The 17,994-nt window shown below is 38.1% G+C and overlaps 1 protein-coding gene across 5 annotated transcripts in view; it reads left to right on the top strand.

Moving 5' to 3' along the window:
* The window catches only part of RAB4A (RAB4A, member RAS oncogene family), a 50,249-nt gene that overhangs the window by 15,893 nt on the left and 16,362 nt on the right, over window positions 1-17,994 (top strand). For 2 of the 5 annotated variants that reach the window (XM_077894568.1, XM_077894567.1), the window contains 2 exons: window positions 12,039-12,119; window positions 14,251-14,365. In XM_077894568.1, the coding sequence (XP_077750694.1) occupies window positions 12,039-12,119; window positions 14,251-14,365 (196 nt within the window). Of the gene's footprint in view, window positions 1-6,438; window positions 6,501-11,781; window positions 11,879-12,038; window positions 12,120-13,371; window positions 13,533-14,250; window positions 14,366-17,994 lie in introns of those variants that run through there. The other 3 variants (XM_077894570.1, XM_077894569.1, XM_077894571.1) reach the window with 3 other exon arrangements.

Genomic DNA, 17,994 nt, shown 5'->3' with positions numbered 1-17,994 from the left:
AATAAATCAGGTAATAATAAATGTCAGCTTCCTAAAATGACTTAGGAAGGGTTCCCTTATCTGTTTTCTCAAAGAGGTTATATAGAATTGTGTTCTTTTTAAAATATTTTGTAGAATTCTCTAGTGAAACTACCTCAGCCTGAATATTTCTTTTTTATGAGTTTTAAAATTACAAATTCAATTTCATTAATTGCTCTGGGGCTATTCAAATTGTCTGCTTAATGTTGGGTGAGTTGTGGTACTTCGTATTTTCAAAGAATTGATCCATCTCCTTCTAGCTCTATTACAAAGCTGTCATCATCAACATAGTATCATACTGGCATAAAAACAGACACATAAATCCATGGAACAGAAGAGAGAACCCAGAAATGGACCCTCAATTCTATCATCAACTAATCTTTGACAAAATAGGAAAGAATATCCAATGGAGAAAAGAGAGTCTTTTCAACAAATGGTTTATGGAAAACTGGCCACATGCAGAAGAATGAAACTGGATCACTTTCTCTCACCATACAAAAAAGAAATCGAAATGGTTGAAAGACCTAAATATGAGACAGGAAACCATCAAAATCCTGGGTAAGAACACTGGTACAACCTCTCTAACCTCAGCCTCAGGAACTTCTTGCTAGACAGGTCTGCAAAGGCAAGGAAAACAAAGGTAAAAATGAACTATTGGGATTTTATCAAAATAAAAAGCTTTTGCATAGCAGAGGAAACAGTCGACAAAACCAAAAAACAACCAACAGAATGGGAGAAGATATTTGCAAATGACTTATCAGATAAAGGGCTAGTATCCAAAATCTATAAAGAACTTATCAAACCTAAGACACAAAGAACAAGTAATCCAATCAAGAAATGAGCAGAAGACATAAATAGACATTTCTCCAAAGAAGACATACAAATGTCCAACAGACACATGAAAAAATGTTCAGTATCACTCGGCATCAGGGAAATACAAATCAAAACCACAACAAGATACCACCTCACACCAGTCGTCAGAATGGCTAAAATTAACAAGTCAGGAAACAGCAGATGTTGGTGAGGATACAGAGAAATGGGAACCCTCTTACACTGTTGGTAGGAATGCAAGCTGGTTGAACTACTTTGGAAAACAGTATGGAGGTTCCTCAAAAAGTTGAAAATAGAGCTACTCTACGACCCAGCAATTGCACTACCAGGAATTTACCCGAAAGATACAAATGTAGTGATCAGAAGGAGCACCTACACCCCAATATTTATAGCATCAATGTCCACAATAGTCAAACTATGGAAAGAGCCCAGATGTCTGTTGAGAGATGAATGAATAAAGAAGATGTGGGAGGGATACACACACACACACACAATGGAATAATGCTCAGCCATCAAAAAATGAAATCTTGCCATTTGCAATGACATGGATGGAACTAGAGGGTATTATTTAAGTGAAATAAGTCAGAGAAAGAATTATCATGTGATCTCACACATACATGGAATTTAAAACAGTATTTTTTTAAATTTTATTTATTCATGAGAGACACACACACACACAGAGAAAGAGAGGCGCAGAGACACAGGCAGAGGGAGAAGCAGGCTCCGTGCAGGGAGTTTGACATGGGACTCGATCCTGGGTCTGTCTCCAGGATCACAGCCTGGGCTGAAGGCGGCGCTTAAACTGCTAAGCCACCCGGGCTGCCCCCATACATGGAATTTAAGAAACAAAAGAGGATCATAGGGAAAGAGGGAAAAATAAAACATGATGAAATCAAAGAGGGAGACAAATTATAAGAGACTCTTAATCATAGGAAACAAACAGGGTTGTTGGAGGTGAGGTAACTGAGAGATGGATATTAAGGAGGGCATATGATATAATGAGCACTGGGTCTTATATAAGACTGATGAATCAATGAACTCTACCTCTGAAACTAATAATACATTATATGGTAATTATTTGAATTTAAATTTAAAAAGAATAAACATTAGAATAAAATATTAAAAGAATAAAAAATAAATATTTCGAAAATATTTATTTAAAAAACTGAAAAAAAATTGGTCCGTCTCATCTAAGTTGTTGAAATTATGTGTAGAGTTGTTCATGTTATTCTTTTGTTATCTTTTTGATGTCTGCAGGGTCTGTAGTGATATGCCCTCTTTAATTCCTGAAATGGACTATTTGTTGTCCTCTCCTTTCCTTTGTCAGTCTTTGTTATATAAGTGGATTAAAGATGGCCCTTTATGTTGTCCCCTGTGTTCTTCTTCACTGCAAGCTGAGACATTAGTTCAAAATCTACCAGCACTGAACTCCAATTCTTACACACTCAGTTGCTTAAAATACAGCCCAAATAAGCATATTTTTAGCCATTTAGAGACTTCCTGCTTTGCATACTCTGTGAAATTACACTCACCATCTGGTAACCTTTGATAAACGAACTCGGGGGCTTTAAAAGACCTCAAGCTGCTGGCTGCCCACCAGCCTACTGAGTGACATCATCTGGACACATAAATCCCCTTTCCCCCACAAAGTCGCCTTGCCCTGTTCCCCTTCTGGGCACCTTGTCTGGCCGCTCTCCTGCTGTGAGAGATGTCCCCTCCAATGCAACCTGTCAAAGTGCTGCCCAGAGAAATTGGATTGTGCCATCTCATAGTCCTGTCTTTTTCTTGGATTGGCCCCTAATTCTTGAACTCATCCCAGTTTTGCTAGAAGTTTATCAATTTTATTGATCTTTTCAAGGGGCCAGGTTTAGTTTCATGGATTTTTTTCCCTTTGTTCTTCTATTTTCAGAGTTTCATTGATTTCTGCTCTTTATTACTTCCTTCCTTCTGCTTGCTTTACATTTATTGTACTCTTTTTCTAGGTGCTTGAGGTAGGAGGGTAGATCACTGAGACTTTCTTTTTTCCTAATGTATGCATTTAGTGCTCTAAATTTTCCTCTCAGCACTACTTTACTTTTATACCACAAATTTTGATGGGTTATATTTTCTTTTCCATTCAGCCCAAATATTTAATTTCTCATGAGACTTCTTTATATCATAGATTATTTAGAAGTGGATTACTCAAAAGTATTTGGAGATTTTTCCGTTGTCTTCATGTTATCAGATTTCTAGTTTGATTACGTTTGGTTGGAGAACACATTCTGTGTGATTTCAATTCTTTTAAAATTGTTGGGGTTTGGGCAGCCTGGGGTGGCTCAGCGGTTTAGCGCTGCCTTCAGCCCAGGGCGTGATCCTGGAGACCCGGGATCGAGTCTCATGTCCGGCTCCCTGCATGGAGCCTGTTTCTCCCTCTGCCTCTGTCTCTGCCTCTGTGTGTGTGTGTGTCTCTCTCATGAATAAATAAATAAAATCTTTAAAAAACAATTGTTGGGGTTTGTTTTATGGCCCAGGATATAGTCTAACTTGAATATGTCTCTGGGTCCTTGAAAAGAATGCTCTGCCCTTGTTGGGTGGAATATTCTGTAAATGTCAGCTAGATCATGTTGGTTTACTTTGTTTTTGTTCTGTATGCTTGCTGATTTTGTGTCTAGTTCTCTTGGTTGTAGAGAGAGAGGTGTTGAAGTCTCCAACCTTAATGGTTGGGGTTGTCTGTGTCTCCTTTTAGTTCTATCAATTTTTGCTAGACATATACTTTATAAGCTCTATTACTTGGTGCACACGCTTCGGAATCCTAGGTCTTTTTTTTTTTTTTTTTTTGAGGTATAATTGACATTATATTAGTTTCAGGTATGGATTCGTACATCTTACTGGTAGATTTATTCTTTTATCATTATGGAATAACCCTTTTGGTCTCAGGCAATTTCCCTTACTATGAAGTCTGTTTTATCTGATGATAATAATGCTTTCCTTTGACTAATGTTTGCATGATAGAACTTTTTCCATCCTTTCACTTTCACCCTGCCTATATCAGTATAATCAAAATGAGTTTTTTGTTGACAGCATATCAACATGTCATGTTTTTTATCTAATCTGCCAATTTTTGTCTTTTAATTGGCATATTTATACAGTTTCTATTTATTGTAATTATTAATATATTAGGACTTATTTTGCCATTTTTAAAATTCTGTTCTGTTTTTCATTTATCTCTTTTTCTGGTGTTCCTATGGTTTATGTGAATATTTTTAAGAATTCTATTTGATTTATCTATAATATTTTTGAGTATATCTCTTTAGTATAGCTTTTTTAGGGATTGCTCTATGTATTGCATTGTATATACATTGTGTGTGTGTATATATATATATATAATATAATATATAAATATATATATATATAAATATATAATATATCACAGTCTACTGATGTCATTTTCTCCATTTGAAGGAAATATAAAAACCTTACCATCTTTTACATCCCTTTAGTCTGCCCCACCTTTAATATAATTATTTTAAATGCTTCCTCTAATCATATTTAGACTCATATAAGACAGTGTTATCATTTTTGCTTAACAGCCAGACATAATTTAGAAAGCACAACAGGAGAAGAATAAAAGCCTATTGTATTTAGCCTTTTTTTTTTTTTTTTTGAAATTTTTATTTAAGCCATCTCTACACCCAACATGGGGCTCAAACTCATGACCCTGAGATCAAGAGTTGTAAGCTCTTCTGACTGACCCAGTCAGGCGCCCCTTATTTATACATGTTTTTGTTTGCCATGTTCTTTCATCCCTCCTGATGTTCCAAGGCTCCTTCTATCATTGATTTTCTATTGAGAAAACTTCCTTATTTCTTTTACTCATGCTTTTAGGATAGGTCTCTTGCTGACAAATTCTGTAAGAGTCCCTCTGACCACTCCCAAGGATGTCTTGATTGCCCCTTCATTTTAGAGGATCATTTCCACTAGATGGAAGATTCTGGATAGAGAGTTCTCTGTCAGCCCTTGAAAAATGTTGTGCCACTTCCTTCTGGCCTCTGTGGTTTTTGATGAAAAATCTGCTGTCATTTGGATTATTTTTTTTTTTCTTTAGGCAAACTGTCATTTTCTCTAGCCTGTCATTTTCTCTGACTGCTTTTCAGGATTTTTTGTCTTTAGTTTTCAGAAGTTGAGTTATGATACCTATTGGCATGGATTTATTTGGATTCATCCTCAGCTTTTTGAATCTGGATTTATGACTCTTGCCAAATTGAGAAAGTTTTCAGCCATTGTTTCTTTGAGTACTTTTGCAACCTCCTTCTCATTTTTCTCTTCTTTCCTGGCTCCAGTGACACAAATATTAGAGCTTTTTTTATAGTTTCAAAGGTCCATGAAGCTCTCTGCTTGTGTATTTTTAGTCTGTTTTCTCTTTGTTGTTCAGATTGGATATTTTCTATCATTTTGTCATACTGTTCACTGATGGTTTCTCCTGTCCCTTCCGTTTTGCTATTGAGCCCATTCATTGAGCTTTATACTTCAGTTACTGTATTTTTCAATTCTAAAATTTGTTTGGTTCTTTTTATCTTTTATTTCTTTGATAAGACTTTGTTTTTGCTAAAGATTTGTTTTTTATTTGTTTCAAGCATATTTGTATTGTTGAAACATTTTTATGTTTAAAAACCTTTTAAAAGATTTTTTAAATTGCTTTAAAATTTTTGTCATGCATTTCTGATATTTCTGTCATCTTGGCATTGGAATCTATTGATTATCTTTTTTCTTTCAGTTTGAGATCTTCCGCATTCTCAATATGATGAGTGATTTTCACTTGAAACCTGTACATTTGGATCCCTGGGTGGCGCAGCGGTTTGGCGCCTGCCTTTGGCCCAGGGCGCGATCCTGGAGACCCGGGATCGAATCCCACATCAGGCTCCCAGTGCATGGAGCCTGCTTCTCCCTCTGCCTTTGTCTCTGCCTCTCTCTCTCTCTCAATGTGACTATCATAAATAAATTTAAAAAAAAATTAAAAAACATAAAACTTGAAATCTGTACATTTTTAATTATGTTATGATATTTTAGATATTTATTTAAATCTTCACTGGTTTCCACTCTTGGGCACAGCCTTGTTACCCTCCAGGTGGAGGTAGAAGTCCATATTCCTTGCTCAACTCCCTTGACATCTAGGTGGAGGGAGTGCTCTTGTTCCTGCTAGGAAGGATGAGGACTTCAGTGTTCTGTGTCTCCCACATCACCACCACCAAGGTCTCCACTGACACTGTGCTGAGGGCTGGGGGCAGCTCATAACTAGCTACCAGGGATGAGAGTCTCAACTCCACACTTGGTCTTTTCTGACACCACCCTGCTGTAATGAGGTTCTCCAGTCTCACTGGGCTATGTCTGGGTGCCCTCTCAGCCTTTGCTGGAATAGATGGTGGGAGTGAATCACAGATTTTTCTATGCTGTTTGGCTGGAGTAGAGCCATTAATGTGTAGAAGTTATATCACTTGCTGGGCTGCCCTTACTCAGCCATGTGGCTAGACAGAGCAGACTTTTGTTGGTGCTTTTTAAAATCTGCATCATTGCCATTTCCAGATTGCCAGCTTGTTCCGCTCCAAGTCTGGGGTGTGTGAGGTGAAAGGAAAACCCAAGGAACGTCACCACTGCATCCTTCCTCATGCCCCAAGGTACCTGGCCAGTCTGTCTTTTTTATTACACTTTTCAAAGTTTCCTTATGTTTCTTTGATACATACTTGACTAGGGTTTTAGGTTGTACTGAGTGGGAGGAATAGGGAAAAGCACTTCTATTCCAGCTTCTTAGAAGCAGAGGTATATCTTGGCATTGAGTATGATTTTTTTTGTACATTGCATTCTATATCAGTTTTTGGTTTTGTGCTCCTTCCTTCAACACTGTGAAGATGTTAATCTCACTGCCTTCTAGCCTTTGGGGTCAGGAACCTAGTTTCTTTATAAGCAAACTTTCCATTCTTCCTGACAGCCTTATAGTTCTGTGTTCTTCCATTTCACTATGATGGTGATGTGTTTAAGTGTGGACTTACTCTTATTCTTATCATGGTTCACAGTTATTTTTGATCCTGACAATTTCTTTTATTTTAATTCTGTTGAAATTCTCATTCATAATTTCTTTTAATATTGGCTCTATACTCATTCTCTATGTTTTCATTCCAAGATACCTATGAGACCTTTTGCTTTAATCCTCCATGTTTCTTTTTTTTTTTTTTAATTTTTATTTATTTATGATAGTCACAGAGAGAGAGAGAGGCGCAGAGACACAGGCAGAGGGAGAAGCAGGCTCCATGCACCAGGAGCCCCATGTGGGATTCGATCCCGGGTCTCCAGGATCGCGCCCTGGGCCAAAGGCAGGCGCCAAACCACTGCGCCACCCAGGGATCCCCTCCATGTTTCTTAAAGTCACATAGTTTCCTCTCCTCTCAACTCTTCTCTTCTGCCTTCTGGTAATTTTCTTTAGTCTCTATTCCAGTTCATCAATTTTCTCCTCATTTTGATTGATGCCTCTTTTTGACTCGTCCATTCACAATTTAATTTTAAAGATTGCAATTTTTATTTCTGGACACATTCTAGAAATCTACCTGTTCTTTCATTTATTTTATTCCTATAAATTGAGTTCCTCTTTTATGGTATTCATCATGAGTTTACACTTGATCCATGAACAACACAAGCTTGAACTGTGCAGGTCCACTTATACATGAATTTTTTTTTACAGTACAGTAATATAAATGTATTTCTTTTCCTTATGATTTTCTTAGTAACACTTTCTTTTTTATGGCTTGCTTTATTGTGACAATACAGTATGTAACACATATAACATAGAAAATATGTGTCAATCTATGATTTATGTTATCAGTAAGGCTTCCAATCAACAGTAGACTCTTAGTAGTTAAGTATTTACGGAGTTAAACATTTAATATGGATTTTCAACTGCACAACATGGGATGGGGAATGGAGTAGTGTCAGTGCCTCTAACAACTATACTGTATTAGGTTCTTTTTTTTTTTTTTAATCAAATTCTTAGAAGTGTGATCTGTCTGCAGATCACTGACTCACTTGGGATAGAGTGTTTTCTTAAGTGTTTTGTAATTTTAGATTGTGAGCTCATCTTCGAGGAGCTGTAAACGTGAGAATCCTGTGTTTCTTGGGCTGAGGATTTGTCCTTCCAAAGAAATCCTTCCAGGCACTTTCATTTTATTGTTGCTCACTTCTTAATATGGAGGTTCATTGTCCATGTGGTTATTTAAATTTGAATTTCAAACCCACCTGACATACCAGCCCATGATTAATCTTCAAAGGGAAATGTTTTTCCCATTCACTCAGAAGCCAGGCAGAGTGAAAGAAGGCTCCTCATCTCTCTGAGTTAATGAATAGATTTTTTACTCCAGACTACCCTTTGACTTTAGGCCTAGCCTTGAAAAAAAAAAACCCTCAAATTTAGCTCTCTGCTCCTTCTTTACAAGCTCTTATGTTCTGTCCCATACATGTATTAAAACTCCATACTGACAGTCCCACGTTTAGGCCCCTACTGCTTTTTTCTGCTGCTGCTTTTTCCCAAGCATCTAGAATTTTCCTTTCTTTCCTAAAACCTCATCAGTGCAATTTTTTTTTTGAAACTGTGATCCATTTTATCCACCGTTTCTAGATGTTTGACCCAAAAAGGTTTTCTACTAAAATATGAATACTTTGCTTAACTAAAGATGTGGAGTATGAAGAGTTTGTTGAGGAATTTTTACATATGGAAATTTCATATTTTACTTGTCTTTTGTCCAGAAAGGTGCAGTTCAGTGGATATGTTACCCTTTTGCCTGTTGGAGCTATGGTACAATCTAGATAACAGCATAATAAAATACATTTAAGCAAAACTTCCAAAGCAGAAAATAAAAATGGAAAGAGAATCATATCAAAGTCTATGTTTAGATATGAGTTTTTGTTCCAGGACATTTCAGTTTGCATATACAAATTATTCTCTTTCTCAGCATTATTTACTGTTACCTACAATATTAGCAGCATCTTTATTTGGCTCTCACCTTTTTCTCTTTACAACTTATATGGGTGACTCTTGAACAACAAAGGGATTAAGGGTGCCAACCCTCTGCACAGTTGAAAACCCACATATAAATTGTGACTTCCTGAAAACTTAACCACTAATATCCTACTATTGGCTGGAGCCTTACTGATAACATGTATTTTCTATATTATATGTATTATATACCATATTCTTACAATAAAACAAGCTAGAGAAAAGAAAATGTTAAGAAAATCACAAGGAGGGGATCTGTGGATGGCTTAGTGGTTTAGCATCTGCCTTGGGCCCAGGATGTGATCCTGGAGTCCTGGTATCAAGTCCCGCATCAGGCTCCATGTATGGAGCCTGCTTCTCCCTCTGCCTGTGTCTCGCCTCTCTCTCTCTCTCTCTCTCTCTCTCTCTCTCTCTCTGTGTCTCTCATGAATAAATAAATAAAATTTTTTAAAAAAATCACAAGGAGCAGGGTACCTGGGTGGCTCAGTTGGTTAAGCATGCAGCTCTTGGTTTCAGTGCAGGTCATGATCTTGTGGTCGTGGGATCGAGCCTTGAGTGGGCCTACACACTCAGTGCAGAGTCTGCTTCAGATTCTTTCTCTCTCCCTCGTTGCTCCTCCCTGTTCATGCCCTCTCTCTCAAATAAATAAAATCTTTAAAGAAAATCACAAGGTGGGGTGCCTGCATGGTTTAGTTGGTTAAGCGTCCAACTCTTGGTTTTGGCTCAGGTTATGATCTCAGGGTAGTGAGATCTGATCCCCACGTCAGGCTCCACACTCAGCGCAGAATCTGCTTGAGAGTCTCTCTCCTTCTCCCTTTGCACACACATGCTCTCTTTCTCTGAAATAAATCTTATTTAAAAAAATCACAAGGAAGAGAAAATACATTTACAGTACTGTAATGTGAAAAATTCCACATATAACTGGACCCACACAGTCATTCAAGGGTTAGCTATACAATGTATTGGGCTTTATATTTTATTTTATTTTATTTTATTTTTTTAATTTTTTTATTTATTTATGATAGTCACACACAGAGAAAGAGAGGCAGAGACACAGGCAGAGGGAGAAGCAGGCTCCATGCACCAGGAGCCCGAAGTGGGATTCGATCCCGGGTCTCCAGGATCGCGCCCTGGGCCAAAGGCAGGCGCCAAACCGCTGCGCCACCCAGGGATCCCTGGGCTTTATATTTTAAATAGAAGAAAATATTGAACAAGACTGAGAAATCCCAGTATTCTCATTTTAACCTGGCAGTCTTAACCTTTGATTTCTTAGCTTATAAAAGCTGTTCAATGAAAATGATTAGATTTGAGATTTGGTATGTTTTATTTTGTGTGTGTGTAGTAAAATTATATAAAATTTGCCATTTTCCTCATTTTAAAATCTACAGTTTATTTGCATTAAGTACATTCACATTGACAGTTATTGCCACAATCTGTCTCCAGAAATTTTTCATCCACACTGATACTCATATGTTTTAAACAATACCTCTTCATTTCCCTTCTGCCCCAGTCATTGGCAGCCATGATTCTTTCTGTCTCTGAATCTGACTACTGTAGGTACGTTATATAAATGGAATCCTATAGTATTTCTCCTTTCATGACTGGATTGTTTCCCTTAGCATAATATCTTTGAGAGTCATCCATGTTGAAACATGTCAGAATTTCCTCATTTTCAAGATTGAACAATATTCCAGTGTATGTTTACACTATATTTTGTTTATCCATTTGTCTAAAAATGGGTACTTGGGTTGCTTCTTTTTGGCTCCTGTGAGTAATGCTGCTGTGAACATGAGTGTGGCATGCTTTTAAAACATGTGGTGAGATGCATAAAATTTGATATTTTAAAATTCTAATAGCATTATCTTATAAGTTTATTGCCTATAACCATGTGAAAATCATGAAAGGTTGAATAGGCTTTCACCTTTGAGTGATGATGAATATAGTCCTAAGAGACAGGGCGGGGCTGTGGCAGCAAAGAAATAGGCTATTTGGACTTACCCAGGGAAAGAGAAGGAGCCAGGGCTAGGAGTGCTTGGTCTGAGTTTGGAAAAGGTGTGTGGAGGGAATACTTGCAAAGGTGCAAACCAGGGAACTAGGAACACAGCGGGCCTTTAGGGCCACAAAATGAGTCCAGCAGCACGGGGGTTAGCAGTGGTGGGCTCTGATCAAAGGGTGAGGGGTGGAGGAGGGTGGTGCTCTGCAGTTCCTGGGCTCAGCAGAACTAAAGTTCTTAGCTAACAGGAAAAGCAAAATTAACCATTAAGGCAGCATGGGGCTACTGAGGCTACATCGTGCTAAGTTAATTAATAAGTTTCCATTGGAGAGTCTTCATTTCCATTGTATGGAGAATAATCTTCCAAAATAAATATATTACTCTGTGTAAAGAAGAAATGAAGAATTCTTTTTACCTCTAATGAGACAAATTTCACACTTCGAATACTGACCCAAACTTGGCTTAAGCCTTCTTTCCCACAAGTTATAGATAAGGGAATAGAAGCAAGACCACAGAAATCTGCAGGGGCAGGGGAAACATACTTATTTTTAAAAATAAAAAGGGGGGCAGCCCGGGTGGCTCAGCAGTTTAGCACCGCCTTCAGCCCAGGGTGTGATCCTGGAGACCTGGGATCGAGTCCCATGTCAGGCTCCCTGCGTGGAGCCTGCTTCTCCCTCTACCTGTGTCTCTGCCTTTCTCTCTCTCTCTTTCTCTCTCTGTGTCTCTCATGAATAAATAATATCTTTAAAAAAATAAAATGAAATAAATAAAAATGAGAAGGGAGTGGACTTCTCAAAGCCTAGAAGTTTCCCAGCGTTTTTCTCTTGTGCAGAAAACACTTGAAATTTCTAAACTATTTTTGTCACTGCTTTGCATATTTCTTTGAATAATGACTAGCAAAAGAACAAATTTTATTTAATAGTCTTCAGACTTCCAACATCAAATGAAATTGTCCCAAGAGCACTGTTTGGAAAACCACTGAATTGACATGTGAGCCAAATATCAAAAAAGGTGAAAAGGTAAGTTGACATGTTTATTGTTGTTTTCACAAAATAGTTACCCTTTTTTCTGTTGTATTAACAAGTAAGATTTTTATTAACTTTTTTTGGTCATAGTGTAAGAATAAATTTGTAGCACAAATTTTAAAGTTATTTTTCATAGTCTCTTTTTGTTTTTCAGATTTTTTGTTTAAGTTCTTGGTTATTGGAAATGCAGGAACTGGCAAGTCCTGCTTGCTTCATCAGTTTATTGAAAAAAAATGTAAGTGACATCAGATGGTCAGTGTTTTTATGCATGTCTTCCCCTGAGAGTCATCTTTTGCTCAGATTTGTTTATAGCAGATAATATTTCCTGAATATTATTTCAAGAAAAAAGTTATAGTTTAAAAGTTTGTTAAAATAATATTAATTTGTTATATTAAACTTCTAGCAGCATGATTGCATTTTTAAGTTATTTCAGTTTTATAGTCGTTCATTATTCAATATATTATTCTACTATACATTTTCCAGATACTAAAATACATTCTAGATATTGAAGTACAACATGGTGAGATGGAAGGTGCAGAGGAATTTCCTTTCCTGACAGGGAGCTGCCCAAGAAGCCTGAGTAGTAGTACATTGTAGATAAAACAGCCATGTTGGATCCTCAGTGGCCTTGTATTATAGTGAAGGCAGTTATTGTCATCAACTGTCATCAGTTCTGTTTTGCAGGTTTAGAGAAGTGGGATGTGTACTCTTGGGTGGTCACCTAGAATTGGTTGACCACAGACCGATCTTTTTGCCATTGACTTGCATTGTTTTTATAAGGGAAGTTGAATTTTTTATTCCAAAGTGTTGTAAAAGACTTGTAAGTTTGAAAGCCCCTTTAAATAAACAGTGCTTTTATAATAATGGAAAGAATTATGGAGGATGATCTGTTTTATGGCAGTCGGGTGAAGGCACAAAAACAATTTTACTTACTGCAGTGCATCTGAAGCATGTGTGTGTAAGTGATGGTGGGCAAAATAGAGAAAGAGTAGAGGAAGGCTTTGGCAAGGAGCTTTGAAGAATAAAATTGTAGAAATGTATTCTGCAACTTCCGTTTTCATTATCCAAGAGCTTATTGGTACCACTGTCCAGTGACACAGAGCCAGTCCTTACTGAATGTAACAAGTATTCACTCAGGAAAGGATGCCCTGAGGACATTGGGCCCAGAACCTGCCCATTTATTAATCTTTGTGTGAGCTCTCCCTTGACAGTCCTCCCCTAACTCCTCACCACAGAGATGGGTATGTGTGTTGGGTTAGTCTGCATGGTCTATAGCATGATGGGAAGGACTTCACTTTATTCCTTTTGTGGTCATGCTGTCATCAGGACACCCTTGGACTTCAGCAATCACCCTTTGAGACTTTTACTCTGCGGTTTCTCGGTAGCTTGATTCTAGAATGTCCACACTAGTTCCACATCATCTGAGACAGGCTGGTGTGGTCAGTATTAACCTATCATCACCTTCACCTCCCACCCCCAGGAAACCCTCAACACACCGTCAAGTAGCATTCATGATTTCTAGCACACTTGGATTCTGCCCTAAGGTTATAAAGTATAAGTCAGTCATGGGCTGTATAGCCATAATATTAGCTGCTAGCCCAGCTCTTCATCACCACAGAAGTGTTTTCTCACAGACAGCTCATCCCAGGTAGGTTTAGTGAGCTACTTACTTTGCCAGCCTCCCAGTACAGATAGTATTGACTTCTCCAGCAAATTCATTCAAAATTATTGCTACACAATACTAAAATTCATGGAAACTCAATAGCTATAATATGGATAGAGTTTTTGGTTTTTGTTTTGTTTGGTTTCATTTTATTTTATTTATCTTTTCCTCTTTTTCCCTTAATCTTTGGTGTCTATCAAGTTTCTTTTTGGGCCTACAGTGCTTTTCCTTCCCTTTTATTTCTCTTGAATATTTATCCATTCAAATATTAGAAACAATCACCACCTCATTCCTGACCAAGTTGCAAGTCTGTTACTGGGCATCCCTTCAGGATGGCACCCAGGTATTTTATGCAGCCCCCATATGTCAGTACTCTAACAGTGGTCAGGTAGATCTGGTTCTCATGTGCCATAGCCACTTCCAAGCTTAGGCTTTAAAATGAATGTTTAAAAAAAAATAAAAATAAAATGAATGGTTTGCTTCAGGGGTTTTGTGAAAGAGCCTTATTGTCTCTTTCAGAGTAGGAACTGTGTGTGTGTTCTGTTTAAAACAGTGAGTGCTTCTTATCAACTGACTATTGGAGAATGAAAGGCTACAGTAAATTACATTTCCATTGACTTTAACCCATGATTTTATTTGTTTAAGTCTGTAAGTGTTTTTTTAATGTTCTGAAATTAAATATCTTGTTCTTTTTCTTTTTCAGTCAAAGATGACTCAAATCATACAATAGGAGTGGAATTTGGTTCAAAGATAATAAATGTTGGTGGTAAATATGTAAAGTTACAGATATGGGATACAGCAGGCCAAGAACGATTCAGGTAGCTTTCTCTCTAATTTAATAAAAATATTTGAAAATTGGATTTGAAATAATCAATTATAGTCTCTTCATATATATAGTCTCCTCCTCCCCTGCACACATTTCAAAAACTTCACCTCTGGAAGCTTTAACACAAGCTAAAAGTCTCTTTGCAGCATTAGAAAAATGCATTAGAATCTCTTTTGAGTGAACACACCCTAATGTAGAGGCTAATTTATTCTTTGGGACTAGTGAGTACATTAGGAGGATGTGGCATTGCTTATTCTACAGAATACTTTTAGATTAAAATTAAGGCAAACAAATAGTAAAACCGTTTTTCTCTTTGATTTTTATTTTTATTTTTTTAAAGATTTATTCATTTATTCAGGGGGGTGGGACAGAGACACAGACAGAGGGAGAAGCAGGCTCCATGCAGGGAGCCTGCCTTGGGACTCCATCCCAGGTCTCCAGGATCACACTCCAGGCTGTAGGCGGCGCTAAACCACTGCGCCACCGGGGCTGCCCTTCTCTGATTTTTAAAGGAGAATTTTTAAAATCTCTTTTGGGGTTTTCTTTTGTTTTATATTAACTAGAGCATGTTCTGATGGTTGATATACATTCCACCAGATACTCTCTCCTGCACAGTTTTATTATACTGCAGTCATAATCAATGTTTGGAGCGATGACCCCAGATCACTGCAGATGAGGTTACATGTTTAATAGACTGTAATTACTAAAGCAAGAAAATGGATTAATATTCTAGTTGTGTTTTTTGAACAAATACACAAAATCAAAAAAGAACAGATATTCACAGTTTTAAATTTTTTTTAAGAGAGTTTTTTTTTTTTTTTTAAGATTTTATTTATTTATTCATGAGAGACACAGAGAGAAAGAGAGAGGCAGAGACACAGGCAGAGGGAGAAGCAGGCTCCATGCAGGGAGCCCGACGTGGGACTCGATCCTGGGTCTCCAGGATCAGGCCCTGGGCTGAAGGCGGCGCTAAACCGCTGAGCCACCAGGGCTGCCCCACAGTTTTAAATTTTAGTTAAGTAAAACTCACTCTCACTTATAGCATTAAAATCAGGTATATATTATATTTGAAATGTTCAATAACTATTTGCTTTGAAAATTTTTAAATATGAAAACCACTCTGGAACCACTGATTGAACATTGTGGATTCAGTCCAGACTTAAATGTTTTCTAATCCTCCCTGAAATGATTATAAAACAACATAACTCACAAAGACCCAGAAAGGGAGACTCCATAATTACGATGAAGAGATTTCAGAGCTATGTTAGAGATAAGATGTGAATGGTGACTGCCTGAGTGCTAAGGGAGCTGCATCTTAAGTATCTGTGAAGGGGGAAGGCCAGTGAGCTGGAGGTCAGTTCTTCTGCATCCTGGAAGAGGTCAGGATGTGGAAGCATTAGGTTCTGCAGGAGGAAGGGTGAAGGTGTTTACATATGTGTGTGCACACACCCACGTTGTGAGAAGTTCAGTATCTGAGTTGAAACAGGGTCAAGACACAAAGTCCAAAGGCACAGCAGCGGAGGACAGGGATGAAGGAAGGACTGAAAAGAGGGACATTAGTGCAAGTCTGTGACTCCTGACCCACCCCCACACCCCCACAACACACACACCCTGGTTGCTGGCAGCCAGGGGTATACATACTCTCAGGAGAAACAGTTTCTCTCTACGGAAAAATGAAGAGCTCCAGAGGAAAGGTCTAAATATACTAATGTATTAGATTCCCCAGTAAAAGAGCCCAATCTCTGGAATTTTCTACCAAAGAAATGAGATCCCAGATATATTGGGCCCACCTTACACCAAATACAAATGAATGGAGGGAAATCTCACTTATTTATGTCATGTAAAATTTCAAGAGGACAAAGATGAAGTAAAGATGCAAAAAGATCCTAAGAAGGAAAACCAGTCACTTTGAAGGATAGAAAGAGGAATTGCATTTTACCATTCAATAGCAACTTCAGGAAGCTAGAAGATACTGAAGCCTTGCCTTTCTAACTCAGCATGAAAAGTTCCTTTCCAACCTTAAATACTCAACTTAGCCAAACTATCAATCAAATGTGAGAATAAAGTCAGAAAACCTTTAGATATTCTAGAATAGGGGAAACAAAGTTTATCTTTCACATATTCTTTCTTAGAAACTTCAGGAGGATATACTTCTTCAATATAAGGAGGTAAAGCCTGAAAGAGGACGATGCAGTCCAGCCAGATGGCCCCGGCTAGGGAGAAGAGAAAGGACAAGTGTCACAGGGTGGCCCTCAGGAGAGGGTGCAGCTGACAGGAGGAGGAGGAGATGGAGGGAGGGGGCTGGGAGGGTGTGAGCGAGCTAGATTCTTATCAAAGCAGGTAAGCAGAGAGCCCTGAAACTCAAAGAGTTTCATAAGCATTTTATAGAAATATGGAAGCATATACCAAAAAAATGAAACTAAGTTCCACAAAAGTAGGGATGTTTTTATTTTTTTGTTCTCCAAAGCCCAGAGTAGAATCTAGCACATAGATATTCAGCGTGTATTGTGTTAATAACTTCATTCAGGGGAAAAAATAAAATTCGAAGGCCTTGGGAGTGGGGCTTCCAGGGAAGAGTGGGGCAGGACACTGCAGACTTTCATGTTGAGCCTGTTGGCAATATTTTCAAACTATGTACTTGTATTACTCTGGTTAAAATTACTTTTGAGGGATCCCTGGATGGCACAGCGGTTTGGTGCCTGCCTTTGGCCCAGGGCACAATCCTGGAGACCCGGGATTGAATCCCACGTCAGGCTTCCAGTGCATGGAGCCTGCTTCTCCCTCTGCCTGTGTCTCTGCCTCTCTCTCTCTCTCTCTCTCTCTCTGTGTGTGTGACTATCATAAATAAATAAATAAAATGTGCTGTTTTAAAAAAATAAAATTACTTTTGAGAAAATTAAATAACTCAAAAAAGTATTCTTATTGAGCATTTAGCTTAAATTGTATACTTGAATAATTTGTTAGGCACCATATGTCAAGTTACAGTGTTTTAAAATAAGTGATTCAGCAGTAGATATAATTTAGTTTATTTCGAGAAGAACTCTTACATACCTCTTTCTCTAGAAACTTGATACTAGGTAGTTCCTAGAAACTAAAATAGGAAAAGATTTGCTTCTTAACATATGTGGAAAAGAGGCCTCCCCCCATTCAGAGAGATGACCCCAGGAAGAACGAATGACCTGATCCTTCTCAGGCTACACCTCTCTCCCATTTCTGAAAGCATGTGCCCATCTGCAGAGCAGTCTAAACGTAGCAAGGGGAAGCTTCAGGCTACCCATCTGCCTTGGGAGTTTTAGGAACTAAAAATACATTTGAAAATAGCTGCCCTTTTCAAAGTATCAAAGTTATAATGCATCCTTTTGTTTATTTTTGATAAGGTCCCCAGTTTCCTTTTTGCCCTGAGTAGACAATGTTCTGTGGTACCTGTTAGCTGACACCAAATGGAGGGGGGCGGGGTTTTCCATACCAGTTCTCCAATTCTCCAGCACCAGCTTTGTGTCCAGTAATTCACCTCAATTCTGACTCTCTGGTATTAGCATCAGATCTCTTCCCACTTCATACACCAGTCACAAAGTTGGTGTCCAGGCCACGCTCACTTTTGCAAATTCACAGGTTCCCATG

Source organism: Canis aureus, chromosome 4 (assembly GCF_053574225.1).
Source record: "Canis aureus isolate CA01 chromosome 4, VMU_Caureus_v.1.0, whole genome shotgun sequence".
In the NCBI taxonomy this organism is placed as follows: domain Eukaryota; kingdom Metazoa; phylum Chordata; class Mammalia; order Carnivora; family Canidae; genus Canis; species Canis aureus.
Note: the sequence above shows the minus strand (reverse complement) of the source record. Positions and strands in the feature narration are given on the sequence as shown.